Raw genomic sequence first — 12,403 nt, 5'->3', positions numbered from 1 at the left:
AGGTCTTGCAGCAAAAACGCTATGCGTCGCCAGGTGTTTCATCGGATTTGAGGTGTTACCTCCTTTGACAGTATCACAGTATCAGCTTAAAGCACTTGTTGCAGCTGCTGAGTTTGCATCTTTTGCTGTGAAGTACAGCCAGACTTTGACCGCTTCGCCTTGGGCATTTTTAATCTGTAGCTCTGCTCTAAAAGAACGTACGTACCTGGACCCGCCTACTATCCTCGGAAACGTAAAATGATTGGCTAGAAAGTGTATGACATCTCAGGAAAATAAAGCACCGAAATGTGCGCTGCTTTTCGGTCTGGTTACTACCGTTTTTGTGGATATCGGTACCCATCCCTATTCCAGAGTGATAGATGTCAATGACTTTTCTCCACATTGTGGCATGATATGTTGATGTTGCAACCAAATCCACGTTGTCAGACAGGTACTATTGAAGTGGTGTCTTGATTTAACAGATATGACAGTAATTAGCCGTGGTTGTGGGTAGTAAAACTGAACTCAGTTATCCAAAAACTGTTGTTAATCACAGTTAATACATGATTTATTAAGGGGGCAATTACAGTTTCAGCAGAGTGCCAGATTACAATAGTGTTTTTCTCTTGAGAAATGAAATCATTGTTCAAAAACTGCATTTTGTATTTACTTGCATTGTCGTTTTCTAATATTAAAGTTTGTTTTTTGCATGTTTATCACACTTACGTGTTTCAGATCATTAAACTAAGAATCCAAGAAGTGGGCAAACACTTTTTCACATATATTAAATTTCAAGTTGGTCTCAATGTGCAGCATCGACTTGGCATCTCATACGTTTTTTTTTAAAAATTGCTCAGCATAAATGATCCCAAACCACTGCTGACACCCATGGCCATTAAATACACGGCTTTGAGCAGTCTGTTGTTCATTTTTCAGTGTTGAAAGCCTAAACAGTGCTTAGACACGCCCTCTACCACAGAAGGACTGATGTTGATTTGGACATGACATAGAATTCAGTTTCACATGTGTGCTGTGTAGTTAGCTAGCGAACGGGCTAACCATCCATACTCTTTATTATTGCTGCAGGAACCAACTGTCATGACACTGCCTTGTTCTCTTCCATTACATTATTGCCTAAAATAATGGAGAATGAATACCACGATGCTGCTGATGCTGACCCCAGTTCTCTCATGACTGTTTTTTTCTCCTCTCCGGACCTAGATGAAAGCACTGGGTTAGGCATTTGAGAGCAAGAAAAAAACATCCCATCATTAAGAGTTATGTGGAGAATCCATCCTCCATCCTTCGCATCTGTAAACTGTTTTTAGAAGCAATCAAGACAGTCTGGGAATATTTCATTTTTTGTTACGTTGACTTACTGACAATGAAAACACATGAAAAAATATCCGTAGTAGTAATGGATGTGTACGGTTGACCGATAGTTCAGTGATGCTAATGATACTAAACGTGACAGGTGAGCCCTGAGACTGGGAACCTCCCCTGGAAGGCGGAGCTGGGTTTTTCCCTTTAATAAGCACAGGTGAGTGAACCTGGAGCTGTGTGAGTGCCTGTTCCAAGCTGTGCTATTTTTAACTGTTTATGACAGCGTGATGTGGGTCCCATAGCCTTCAGTTGCAGCGGTAGGTCACCCAAGATTGGTCTGCTTGCATTTTGGTGATTTGGCGGAAGGTTAAAGTTATATGTGCCGTTGTAGGAGGAAAACATGGTTTTATTCCTGCGGAGAAACATGTAGCGGACTCTGCCACCACCTGCCGATACTTATGAGGGTGTGACTCGAACTTGTGAACAGGTAACTGAACAATGCATATGAAGCCAGGCGGGATATTCCTGCTGCGGTCGACTGTTCAGGGTGATGTCCTGTTTTCATTTACAGAGTGCAGAGCTGCTGCTTTGCCTGGGTGGATTTCTGGCTGCAGGGTCGAGGTCCTGATGCACCAGTGTTTATTTTAATGTGTTTAGACTGGTGAAGATTATTGTGACAGCTGCATGTTCTGTTTGTTTGTTTTATTTCACTGTATCAGCACCAATGCAGGGATGATTGTAGTTTAGAGTGGATTACTTGTTTATATCGTTGCAGACAGTGAAGGCGCTGCGTGGAAGCTGTTTTTTTCTCTGGCTGCTTTTGCATGCACTGTGGTGAGCTTGAGTGGAGACGGCACTGAAGGTTTTTATATTGTTTTGCCCAGTTGGTGTTCAGTGTGAGCTGCCATCTCTTTGTGTCAAACGTTGATTGGTTTTAACAGGTTATCGCTTATCCTGTCTCCCACGTACAATCATACAACTTTATAGTTTTAAACGTATTTAATAAAGTAAAGCTTTTAATTGTTTTTAGGTGCTACCGTTACATGTTTAATCTTATTTTGTATGAACCTCTTGTGAACTGACTGTATGCCTACAGCTCCATCCTATTGAAATGGCTACCTCCCACGGGTCACATAAATATAACAGGTCGCAGCTCTCATGCCTGGTAGATGGGATTAGTAGAGGAGAGTGTGAAAAACTGAAACTAGGAAGAGATGTGTGGAGATGTGGATTATTGAGTGGAAGCTCTGGTCCCACCTTGTGAAAGCAATATAGTAAAAGATTTGGTTGTCAGTAGGGTGCCGCTGGTGCCCAGCACTACAAACACTGAATCATTGTGAAAGAAATGTTGTTGTTATCTTAATGATCTTCTGATCACACTTAACAACAACAGTTATAAAGGACACTACAGGTCCTTTATAACTGTTGTTGCTTTGCTGTTATGTTGAATCCTGCAGTAATAGATACGATGTACATGTGCACACACACGCATCAGCTCTCCTTAGATCAGTCTTCACTATCCCCCCTCCTCCGTCCCTCTCTGCCAAATACCCTGCCCCCCTCTTTGCTGCCCTCCAATGGGTTGCAATGTGCTTGCCTCAACTACTGTGGTATCTAGGATATGCTGACACACTCCGCATTCTGATTGGCTGCCAGCTTATGCAAGGGTGGGCACAATATAAAAGGGAAGGGAAGGAAGGGGAGAATAAAGGAAACAAGGTTGATCCTAGTAGTTAGATGGTTGAGGTAGCACGGCTCCAGGCAGAGCACCATTTTAGAAGGAGCTCTTCATGGAGAGAAAAGATGAGCACAGATACAACAAGCCAGCTCCAAATGGCCATTTGGTTTAAGAGGTAGAAAAAAGAGTTTATGTGGGCTATAGACAAGAACGCTCTGGAAAACAAGCGGACAGACGGAAAAAAGGACGAGCCATGATCACGTATCGGAGCGGTGCAGCAACCCACGCTGGCTTTCATCCTGATATCCTGACTAAAAGAGAGAAGAGCCGAAAGGAGAAACAGAAGTGGTGGATACAAAGAAGACAGAGCGAGGAGGAGGGGAGGCGCTTTTTCCTCAAAGAAAAGAGAGGGGGGGTCCATGCTCAGCACGTAATACACAGATATCTTCCCAAAGCGTTACGCAGACGCTGACACAGGTAGGCACCCAGCCTCCACAGGCAGGCCGGGTCAACGCTGGCAAATTAGCAAAGTGGCAGGAAAAACAGAGGAGGACGCCGCCGGAGCTGAGCGGAGGAAGAGAGCAGCCCGAGAGGATACTGACATCGATAGTCGAGAAGGAGGACGAGGTGACGCGGTGTGGTGTGGAGGCTTGGTGTTGAGGGAGAGAAGACGGGGGAGGGGAGGCGGTGCTGAGGAGGAAGAGGAAGAAGCTAGGGAACTGATGGCTCGTGGCGGTGGTTCAGGGAGGTGGAGCAGGCAGAGGATGGGATTCTTTAACACCATGCTGCGCTGCAACCTCCCCCCAGAGACCCAGAAGGTGGTGGTGTTCCTCATCATGATGTTGCTGATAATCATCAATGTAGTTCTCATGTTCCTACTGGCCTTCCAGTAGAGCGCACACAGACCAACACTCTCTGTCATAGACACAAACTAAGACTCCTGGATGGAGGAGGAGACCAGGTGAAGTACGAACAGGAGAACAGAGGAGCGCTGTGCTGTTTGGACTGATGGGCTTCCAGCATGGCAGCAGCAGAACACAGGTACAATCAGCAGGAGGGCAAAGGGTCGGAGGATGTGTGTTTAATAGACATAAAAGCCTGAAAAACACCATGGTTACACTAATGATCTGTAGTGCAGACAGTTTCTGTGACTCCAGTCTCCACGGCAATCCAACAGTGGATTTGAGATTGTGTTGCTGGGAGGAAACTTGTGTTATTCTTTTTTTTTAAATTATTATTTATTTATTTATTGCAAAAAAGTTGTTAACGTTGTTAATATTGTGTTAACAATAGGGCAACATTTATGTTGTTATTGTGCTGAATTGATGACTTGAAGGCGATGCAGGAGGGCCTCGTGCCATCAGGGAGCATCTCTGTGTAAGACTGAGCAGAAGTGTCACACTGGAATTTAACATCTTCTTAAGTATTTATTTATCAATGGCTGCTTTATGATTGATAGGTTGCCACAGTAACACAATGTCTCAAATTCCAGTTCAGACCTTTCCTTCACTGGTTTCATGAGCCAAGACATTAAAATGCACCCCAGACCCCAAACATACATTGATCTTCTCAATGATCTTCTCAGAAATCACGTTGATGAGGAGACACAGTTAATTCCCTTCATTCATGACTATGAGAATGTTACTCAAAGCCTGGAGGAGACTCCTGAATCAAAGTAAAATGTGGTCTTATAAAGCAAAATCAATCTAATGGTTTCCACCATCATAAATGAAAATAAGTGGATGGACATTAGATCACCGAGGTAATACAAAGTGAAATAAGAAGGTTTAAGTGGCTCTTTTCTTATTTTCAGTGAGTACTTTGAGTGAGTTCTGTTTAAATGATTCACAGTTAACATTCTCAGATAATTTAATAGTTGTAGCTTATGTCTTAATTGTTTTCTTTTAATTTGAAGTTTTTATTTTTTTCTTATACTTTTTGGAACAGAAATTGTTGAACAGAGTCAGGTTCAAAAGAAGAGTATTTATATTACCAAGTGGAAAGATATCAGCTAAACAGTTTAAATCAGGGATGTGAACAGACCCAGCTCGGCACCCTTGAAAAACCCAGAACTGGCCCGGCCCTGTGAGGCCAAAGCAGGACAGCCATAGCTCTCCAGTAAACCAGCACACCTGCAGTCTTTAATGCCTCTCTGCAGCTTCTCTCCTTCTTTTATCCAAAACCCTACAATGTCTCACCCCTCCCTGAGCCTGGTTCTGCTGGAGGTTTCTTCCTGTTTAAAGGGAGTTCTTTCTTCCCACTGTCGCCAAAGTGCTGCTCATAGAGGGTCATATGGGGTTTTCTTTGTATTATTGTAGGGTCTTTACCTTACAGTTTAAAGCATCCTGAGGACACTGTTGTTGTGATTTGGCGCTGCATAAATAAAATTGAAGGGAACCCCATCGTCATAGAGACTGTGTCTACTCCCAGACCACCCAAACCAGCAACAACGATTTAAACATAAAACAAAGAAAGAGCAGCACAGCATCCACTAATGCAAAATCTAATAAAACAGTGAAATGTGGCTTAGTGCCTATTAGTACATAAATCATTTATTGATCAACACATTGATTTACTCTGCACAGCAGGATGATTATGTTAGTTTAATCTGACTATGTGTCAATCCTTGAAGCACAGGCTGAGGAGCGAGTGTGGCAGCAATCTTCCACTCCAGCTTATTAATCAACCAAAGACCCACACAGAGTTTTAAAACATTTGAAAGCTTGGTGCTTAGCCTTTCCTGACTGGAAAACTGAAAAATGGTTTTATTTGTTGTTATTTATCGTCAGCCTGTCCTTACTCAGAGTTTAGTGCTCGACTCATTAATTACTCAGCTCAAATAAAATAATTATTGTGGGTGAGTTGAACATCCATACTGAAAATGACAGACTCAGCACACCATGAGCCAGTTGACTCTAATAATAGAGTAAATTATTAGAGTCAACTGGCTCAAAATGTAAAACAACACACCCACCACTTTAACCAACTCTAGATCTTTTTCTGACAAATAAAAAAAGAAACTAAACATTGAAATGTAATCACTCTTTTGTCTGATCATTTCTGATCGTTTAAATGTACAGCAATGATTTACCTCATCACACTTCTGAAAGTGCTGTAACGAAGTTTAAGGATATCATTCCTCAACCTTATCTTCTCCATGTCCCAACACGGGAGAGCAGCTACCTTAACTCTACTCCCACACAAGCCGATTATCCTGTTAGTAGTTTTACATCTTCACTGCGTACAGCTCTCGATCCTGTGGCTACTCTAAAAAAGAAAGCCACCAATCAGAACTACTGGACTCTCTGGTATATAACTCTTAAATGTAAAGATAATGTCATGGCCAGGGTATTTTTCTGTTTGTTTTTATTTGTGTGGTGGAGCTTCTGATCATTAACCCCTTGTTGAGTGGGCGGTATTTAAGATTTGGGGTAAAGTGATAAGGCGTCTAAAGGACAAACTTGCCAATGAGGAAAGACTAGGTCTTTAGATGAGCTAGCTGATTTGGCTGTTTGAATCGACCATTGCACATTTCTCTCCCACTGACTTTTCCCAGTTGCATTAGAGGAATGGTAGCATTGGTTGGAGGGGACAGAACAGCCTCCCTCATTTGGACAGATCACCAAAAATGTATCATCTCTTCAAAAAACAGAAATATTGCCCCAGGGCCTGAAATGTTAAACCTGACAGGTTGCACCCGAGCAATGAACATCAGCACCACAACAATTCTGCCTCCATCTTGTGTCGTAGTGGGAATGTTGATTTGACAAATGATGGACCAGGTAAAGTGAGTTTAGCTTATAATTCTGGCAGGGGTCTGACCAATCGCACCTTTGTTCCATCAACTGTTAGCTACTTAGTTGAGTATGTGCACAACATGTTCACCTCCTCTGCCATGGGCTATCACCGTTTGCGGCATCTTTAGGCTATCGGCCGCCTTTTCTTCTTCTTCTTCTTCTTCTCGCAGTCCCATCAATTCATCACCACATGCACCACTGCAGTCGCATTTTGGCGTCAAACTGCACTGTGGAGGTCTGCCGAACAAAACCTCTGCTTGGCTGATCAGCATAGGACCCCGGCTCTGTCCTATGCAGTCGCTCAAAATGTCTGGTTGTCGTTAAAGGAAAGGATTTATCGGCCTGTTTGAAATTGTGCACATTATCAACCTGTCTGCAATCCGCTTAAAGCTTCCAGCAGCTATGAAAATACATCCCTCGTTCAATGTCTTCCAGATTAAGACTATTTCTTCCAGCGTACTGTGACTCCTACCAAGTCTCCTCACCCAGTTGGTGGACAATTGTCCAATTCTTATCCATTCACAAGATTGTGGACGTCTGGCAGCGGGGTGGGGGTCTTCAGTTTCTGGTGGACTGAGAGGGCTATGGCCTGGAGGAAAGATGCTGGATTCCCCAGTCTTTCATTATGGATCCTTCCCTTTTATAGGCCTTCATAGGGCTCATCCAGGCAAGCCAGGTAGCCGCCTGGTGGCAACCGTTGGGGTGGGGGGTACTATCATGGCCAGGGTATTTTTAGGTTGTTTTTAGTTATGTGTTGGAGCTGTTGTTTCCTTCTAAGGAGTGGAGTTGTGGAGTTAGATTCGTCCCCTCATACCTAATCAGCATCCCCTCATTGAGCGGGTGGTATTTATTCATTCCCAGATTGTCTTCACCCACTCAGTGATAACGTGGTTTTCCTGTTAGTGAGTTTAGTCTATGCTTCATTCAGTAGTATTCTGTCACCTTCCAGCTTTCCAGATGTCGGCTGATTTCTTGTCCTCCTGTCCACAATCTCTAGCTCATCTTCAGATTCTTTTTCAGAGACAGTAATTGTGACCTGCAGCTGCAACCGCCTACCCACTCTCCATCATAACTTTCGTGTTCCCTGAAATTTTAACATTGGATAGTCCCTAGATCTAGAAACCAGGGCAAAAACACACAGCCTAAACACAAGTTTCCTCCACCCTCTCTACTTTTAGACTTAAAACTTTCCATTTTTATAAAGCGTATAGTTAGGGCTCTATCAGATGACTCCTCCTTTAGTTATGCTACAATAAGTCTAGGTCCGTGATGCACTGAGCGGTTCTTCTTCACTCAATTATTGTGGGTGATTTTAACAACCATGTGGATGTATCTATGAAGGATCTCAGTAGTCTAAGGAGCTTGGAAAGAAAAGCGTCTGAAGTTTCTTGAAGACGTTTCACCTCTCATCAGAGAAGCTTCTTCGGTTTTAAGAGCAGCTGGTGGAGAGTCCCAGATTTTAAGCCCTATGGGAGCGTCCCCCAAGTGGGGATGATAAAAATGACAGCCTCAACACAGCATTTAACCTGCTATTAGTTATTAATCTCTCTCAAAATGTAAAAGAACCCACCCACCACTTTAATCACACTCTGGAGAGTCCTCTTCACACACTGAGGTTAATTATGGAGTTCCACAGGGTTCAGTGCTAGGACCAATTCTGTTTACATTATACATGCTTCCCCTAGGCAGCATCATTAGAAGACATACAAGCATACATTTACACTGCTATGCAGATGACACCCAGCTCTATCTGTCCATGAAGCCAGATAACACACACCAATGAGTTAAACTGCAGGAATGTCTTAAAGACATAAAGACCTGGATGGCCGCTAACTTTCTGCTTCTTAATTCAGATCAAACTGAGGTTATTGTACTCGGCGCTGAAAAGCTTAGAAATATGGTATCTAAGCAGATTCTTACTCTGGATGGCATTACCTTGGCCTCCAGTAACACTGTGAGGAACCTTGGAGTCATTTTTGACCAGGATATGTCCTTCAACGCACATATTAAACAAATATGTAACACTGCGTTCTTCCATTTGCGCAACATCTCTAAAGTTAGAAATATCCTGTCTCAGAGTGACGCTGAAAAACTAGTTCATGCATTTATTACTTCCAGGCTGGACGACTGAAGTCCTAAAAACTCCCTGAAAAGCCTTCAGCTAATCCAAAATGCTGCAGCAAGAGTACTGACAGGGACTAGAAAGAGAGAGCAGATTTCTCCTGTTTTGGCTTCCTGTTAAATCCAGAATTCAAAATCCTGCTCCTCACATACAAGGTCTTAAATAATCAGGCCCCATCTTATCTTAATGACCTTGTAGTACCATATCACCCTATTAGAGCACTAAAACTACAGAAATATATTACTAAATCAATTTAATTACTTTCATCTAGGATGAATTGCTATTGGTAAGGTCTTTATCTGTAAGTTAAGCTGTAATGCTTGTGAAAATTCGATTAAAAGCTCCAGTGTCATCCAATGTGCCCGATTTGGGTATTTGCTCAGGCCAATTCTGTGCCCTGGGCCTTATGTTTGACACCCCTGGTTTGATGTTTTTCCAGTGGCAATGGAGCTTTGTAACTGCTCCATACAGGCACATTACTGTCAGAGCAGAAGTGTGGGTACGATTTTGTGTGTCTGTGTGTGTCTGTGTCTATGCACACACACATACATCTGTCTTAGCAGATGTGTTAGGTCACAAGCAGAATCGGTTTATTACAATTGTGATGTTTAATGGGCCAGTGTTGAAACGACTTAAAAATCCCATTGACTGGCTATGTCTGTGAAGGTTCTCAGTCATCCAGGTCATCGTAGTCAAAGGAGCTTGCAAAGAAAAGCGTCTGGACTTCTTTTTACTTAACTTAAAGAAGTCCAGACGCTTTTCTTTGCAAGCTCCTTTGACATTGACTGGCTATTGTCAGTCAGCTTCTGTCATCATTTTCCATCAGCACAACCCTCATTAAGAGATGTATTTTTATCTATTGTAATTTTTATATTTTATTAACATTCAGATGAGGTCCTGCTGTGTCATTAAAATCTAAATCAAGTGAGCAGAGAGGAGGGATGCTCAGCTGATACATCAGGATGCATGTTGTGTCTGCAGAAATGTGAGGCTGAGCAAAGTTATACATGGTCTTTGTGAGCCTGAAGCCATGATGGCGCAATGACCTGGTGGAGCATACAAGGCACCGTGATGATCACCTCAGAGTTTTCCTCAGTAACACTGCTCCCATCCGGGAGGTGTGGCTGTAGCTCAGGAGGTTAGCAGGTCAGCTGCTGATCGGAAGGTTGATGGTTTGATCCCTGGCTCCCCCAAAGCGCTTTATAAGAACTAATCCATTTACCGTCTTCCTCTTTTTCTTCTTCTTCCATAATGTATGTCCTTCTAAGTTTACTTTGATTTTAGCTTCTCATTTTTATTCTGTGGACGCTGTCACAACACAAAATGATAGCACACACAGCCGTTAATGGCTCCTGGGTTGTTCCTGAACATGCTACCAAGTTGTTCTCGTCTCAGGTTAACAGTTCTGGTCTTCTTTGAGATCTTGGTAAAGCAGTGACGTATCCGTTTAACTTGTGCTTACATACACTTTGAGCTGTTGATCCTGTGATGGTATTTGGTGCTATATAAATAAAATTGAGCTGAAATTGAATCCTGGAATCTGCAGCTCTTTAGAAATGGCCCTTGACTTTAATCCTTTTGAAAATGTGTAGACTGTGCTTAAAGCCAGGGCCATAGCAGGAAACCAATGAATTTAAGTGAACTCTGGCACTTATGCTAAGAAGAGTGCACAAATATACAGCCAGACTTAGCCATCAACAACATTCAGGCATATCTAAAGCGTCTGGTTGAGGTGCACCCTACTAAGAGATATTTTTACCAGATATCAGTATGGCTGTATGTAGACTTTTGACCCTGTGTGAATTAGAAAAAAAATAAAAATATATTAAAACTTGTTTTTTAGTCATTACATGAAATTCTGCTGTGCTGTGGTGGAAGCGTGCGGACTCAAATGCATGGAGGTGTCCGTAAAGATGAGTGTTAATTACACCAGTGCCTAAAGTAGATCCGATTCCAGAAACAGGAAACTGGAAAAGTACATGGAAAAATACAAACCCTGGGAAAACCAAGAATAAGAGATTTAAAGAAAAAAAGAAAAACTACAATCCTAAAAGCTTAAACTCACTGAGTAAACAGACCCAGGATATAGTAAAGATGTGTACACTCATGTCACCCTAAGAAAAGAAATCAATGCCCAAAATGAGCACAACATTCATGCCCATGAAGCGTGTATGCAAGCTTTAGACCACACCTGTACCTGGCTACAGGGCTGAAAGAGTTCTTACATTAATCCTGTAACCACGACTCTACTGCAGTCCAACTAGAAGTTGATCGTATGTGACCACAGTCCCTCCTGTTGTTGTTTCTCTGCAGCTCATCAGTGATGGCAGTGTGGTGTATGCAGAGGGGCTCTGGGACCATGTTACCATGGATGACCAGGAGCTAGGTTTCAAGGCTGGTGATGTCATTGAAGTAGTGGATGCAACTAACAAGGAGTGGTGGTGGGGTCGCATCATGGACAGTGAGGGCTGGTTCCCTGCCAGCTTTGTACGGGTGAGAAACTGTACTCTGGTGCATGTTCAATCCTCCAGGTAAGGATATACAGGATATATATCAAAAGACATCAAACTGCTGTTAAACTGTGGCATCTGTGAAGAAAAAGATGACAGACAGGGTTATTATTTGAGCCACTTAGAGTCCATTGCATACTTTTAACACTGGCTGCATTCTCCAGTTGCGTGTGAACCAGGACGAACCCATGGACGAGTATCTGGCCCACCTAGAGGAGGCTCAGGCTGGACAAGAGGACCGGGCAAGTCTGGGCCTGTTGCTGGGACCTGGTTTACCCTGCAAAGAGCAGATGAGAACAAATGTCATCAATGAGATTATGAGCACAGAGAGAGACTACATCAAGCACCTGAAAGACATCTGTGAGGTTTGCATTGAAATTGATTGGTGATTACTTGGGACATATCTGCTCGAGCTTCATCTACAAATCTATTTCTAGATGAGGAACCTTTTTCTGCTTAACTCTCTTGTATGTCTCCAATACACCTGCCAACCCTCTAAATGTCTAAATCCTCCCGTAGTTTCATTGACCATCTCATTTTGACATTTTTCTCATCCCATTATCTGCTTGAGCAGCTCAAACGTTATTGTGAATAACTGTATTACAGTCTGCACACTCCCCACAGTATTTAACCTGCAGCCTGATTCAAGTCTAGGCTGTATGATAATGTATACACAGGTCACATCCTTCCATTCATCTTCTTTACCGCTTGTACAAGCTGCAGCACCTGAGGCTGAGCTGTTAATGCATAAGAGGCCTGAGGATTGATCACAGGGCTGACAAATAAGGACAAACTGTCATTTACATTCACATTAATATCTATGAAATGTAGATATTTACGAGTAAATCATGTCTGTGGACTGTGGGCAGAGTACAGACCAGCACAGGGACTTGCTGAATGAATTACAACCCTCTCTTAGCTTTTGTTGTTGCCCCCTTTTTTTAAGAGCAAGACTTTAAAACATGCAATATTTTGTAAACAAAAACAAAAAAAA

The 12,403-nt window shown here is 42.7% G+C and overlaps 2 protein-coding genes across 2 annotated transcripts in view; both read left to right on the top strand.

The window, feature by feature from the left end:
- The window catches only part of LOC146510880 (rho guanine nucleotide exchange factor 4-like), a 59,524-nt gene that overhangs the window by 29,501 nt on the left and 17,620 nt on the right, over positions 1 to 12,403 (top strand). Inside the window, 2 exon segments of the mRNA XM_085172673.1 lie at positions 11,213 to 11,392; positions 11,574 to 11,774. Coding sequence (XP_085028799.1) covers positions 11,213 to 11,392; positions 11,574 to 11,774 — 381 coding nt within the window.
- Positions 1 to 12,403, top strand: part of LOC146510881 (metalloreductase STEAP2-like) — a 116,646-nt gene that overhangs the window by 89,667 nt on the left and 14,576 nt on the right.

This window comes from Neolamprologus multifasciatus, chromosome 9 (genome assembly GCF_963576455.1).
Source record: "Neolamprologus multifasciatus chromosome 9, fNeoMul1.2, whole genome shotgun sequence".
NCBI lineage: Eukaryota > Metazoa > Chordata > Actinopteri > Cichliformes > Cichlidae > Neolamprologus > Neolamprologus multifasciatus.
Note: the sequence above shows the minus strand (reverse complement) of the source record. Positions and strands in the feature narration are given on the sequence as shown.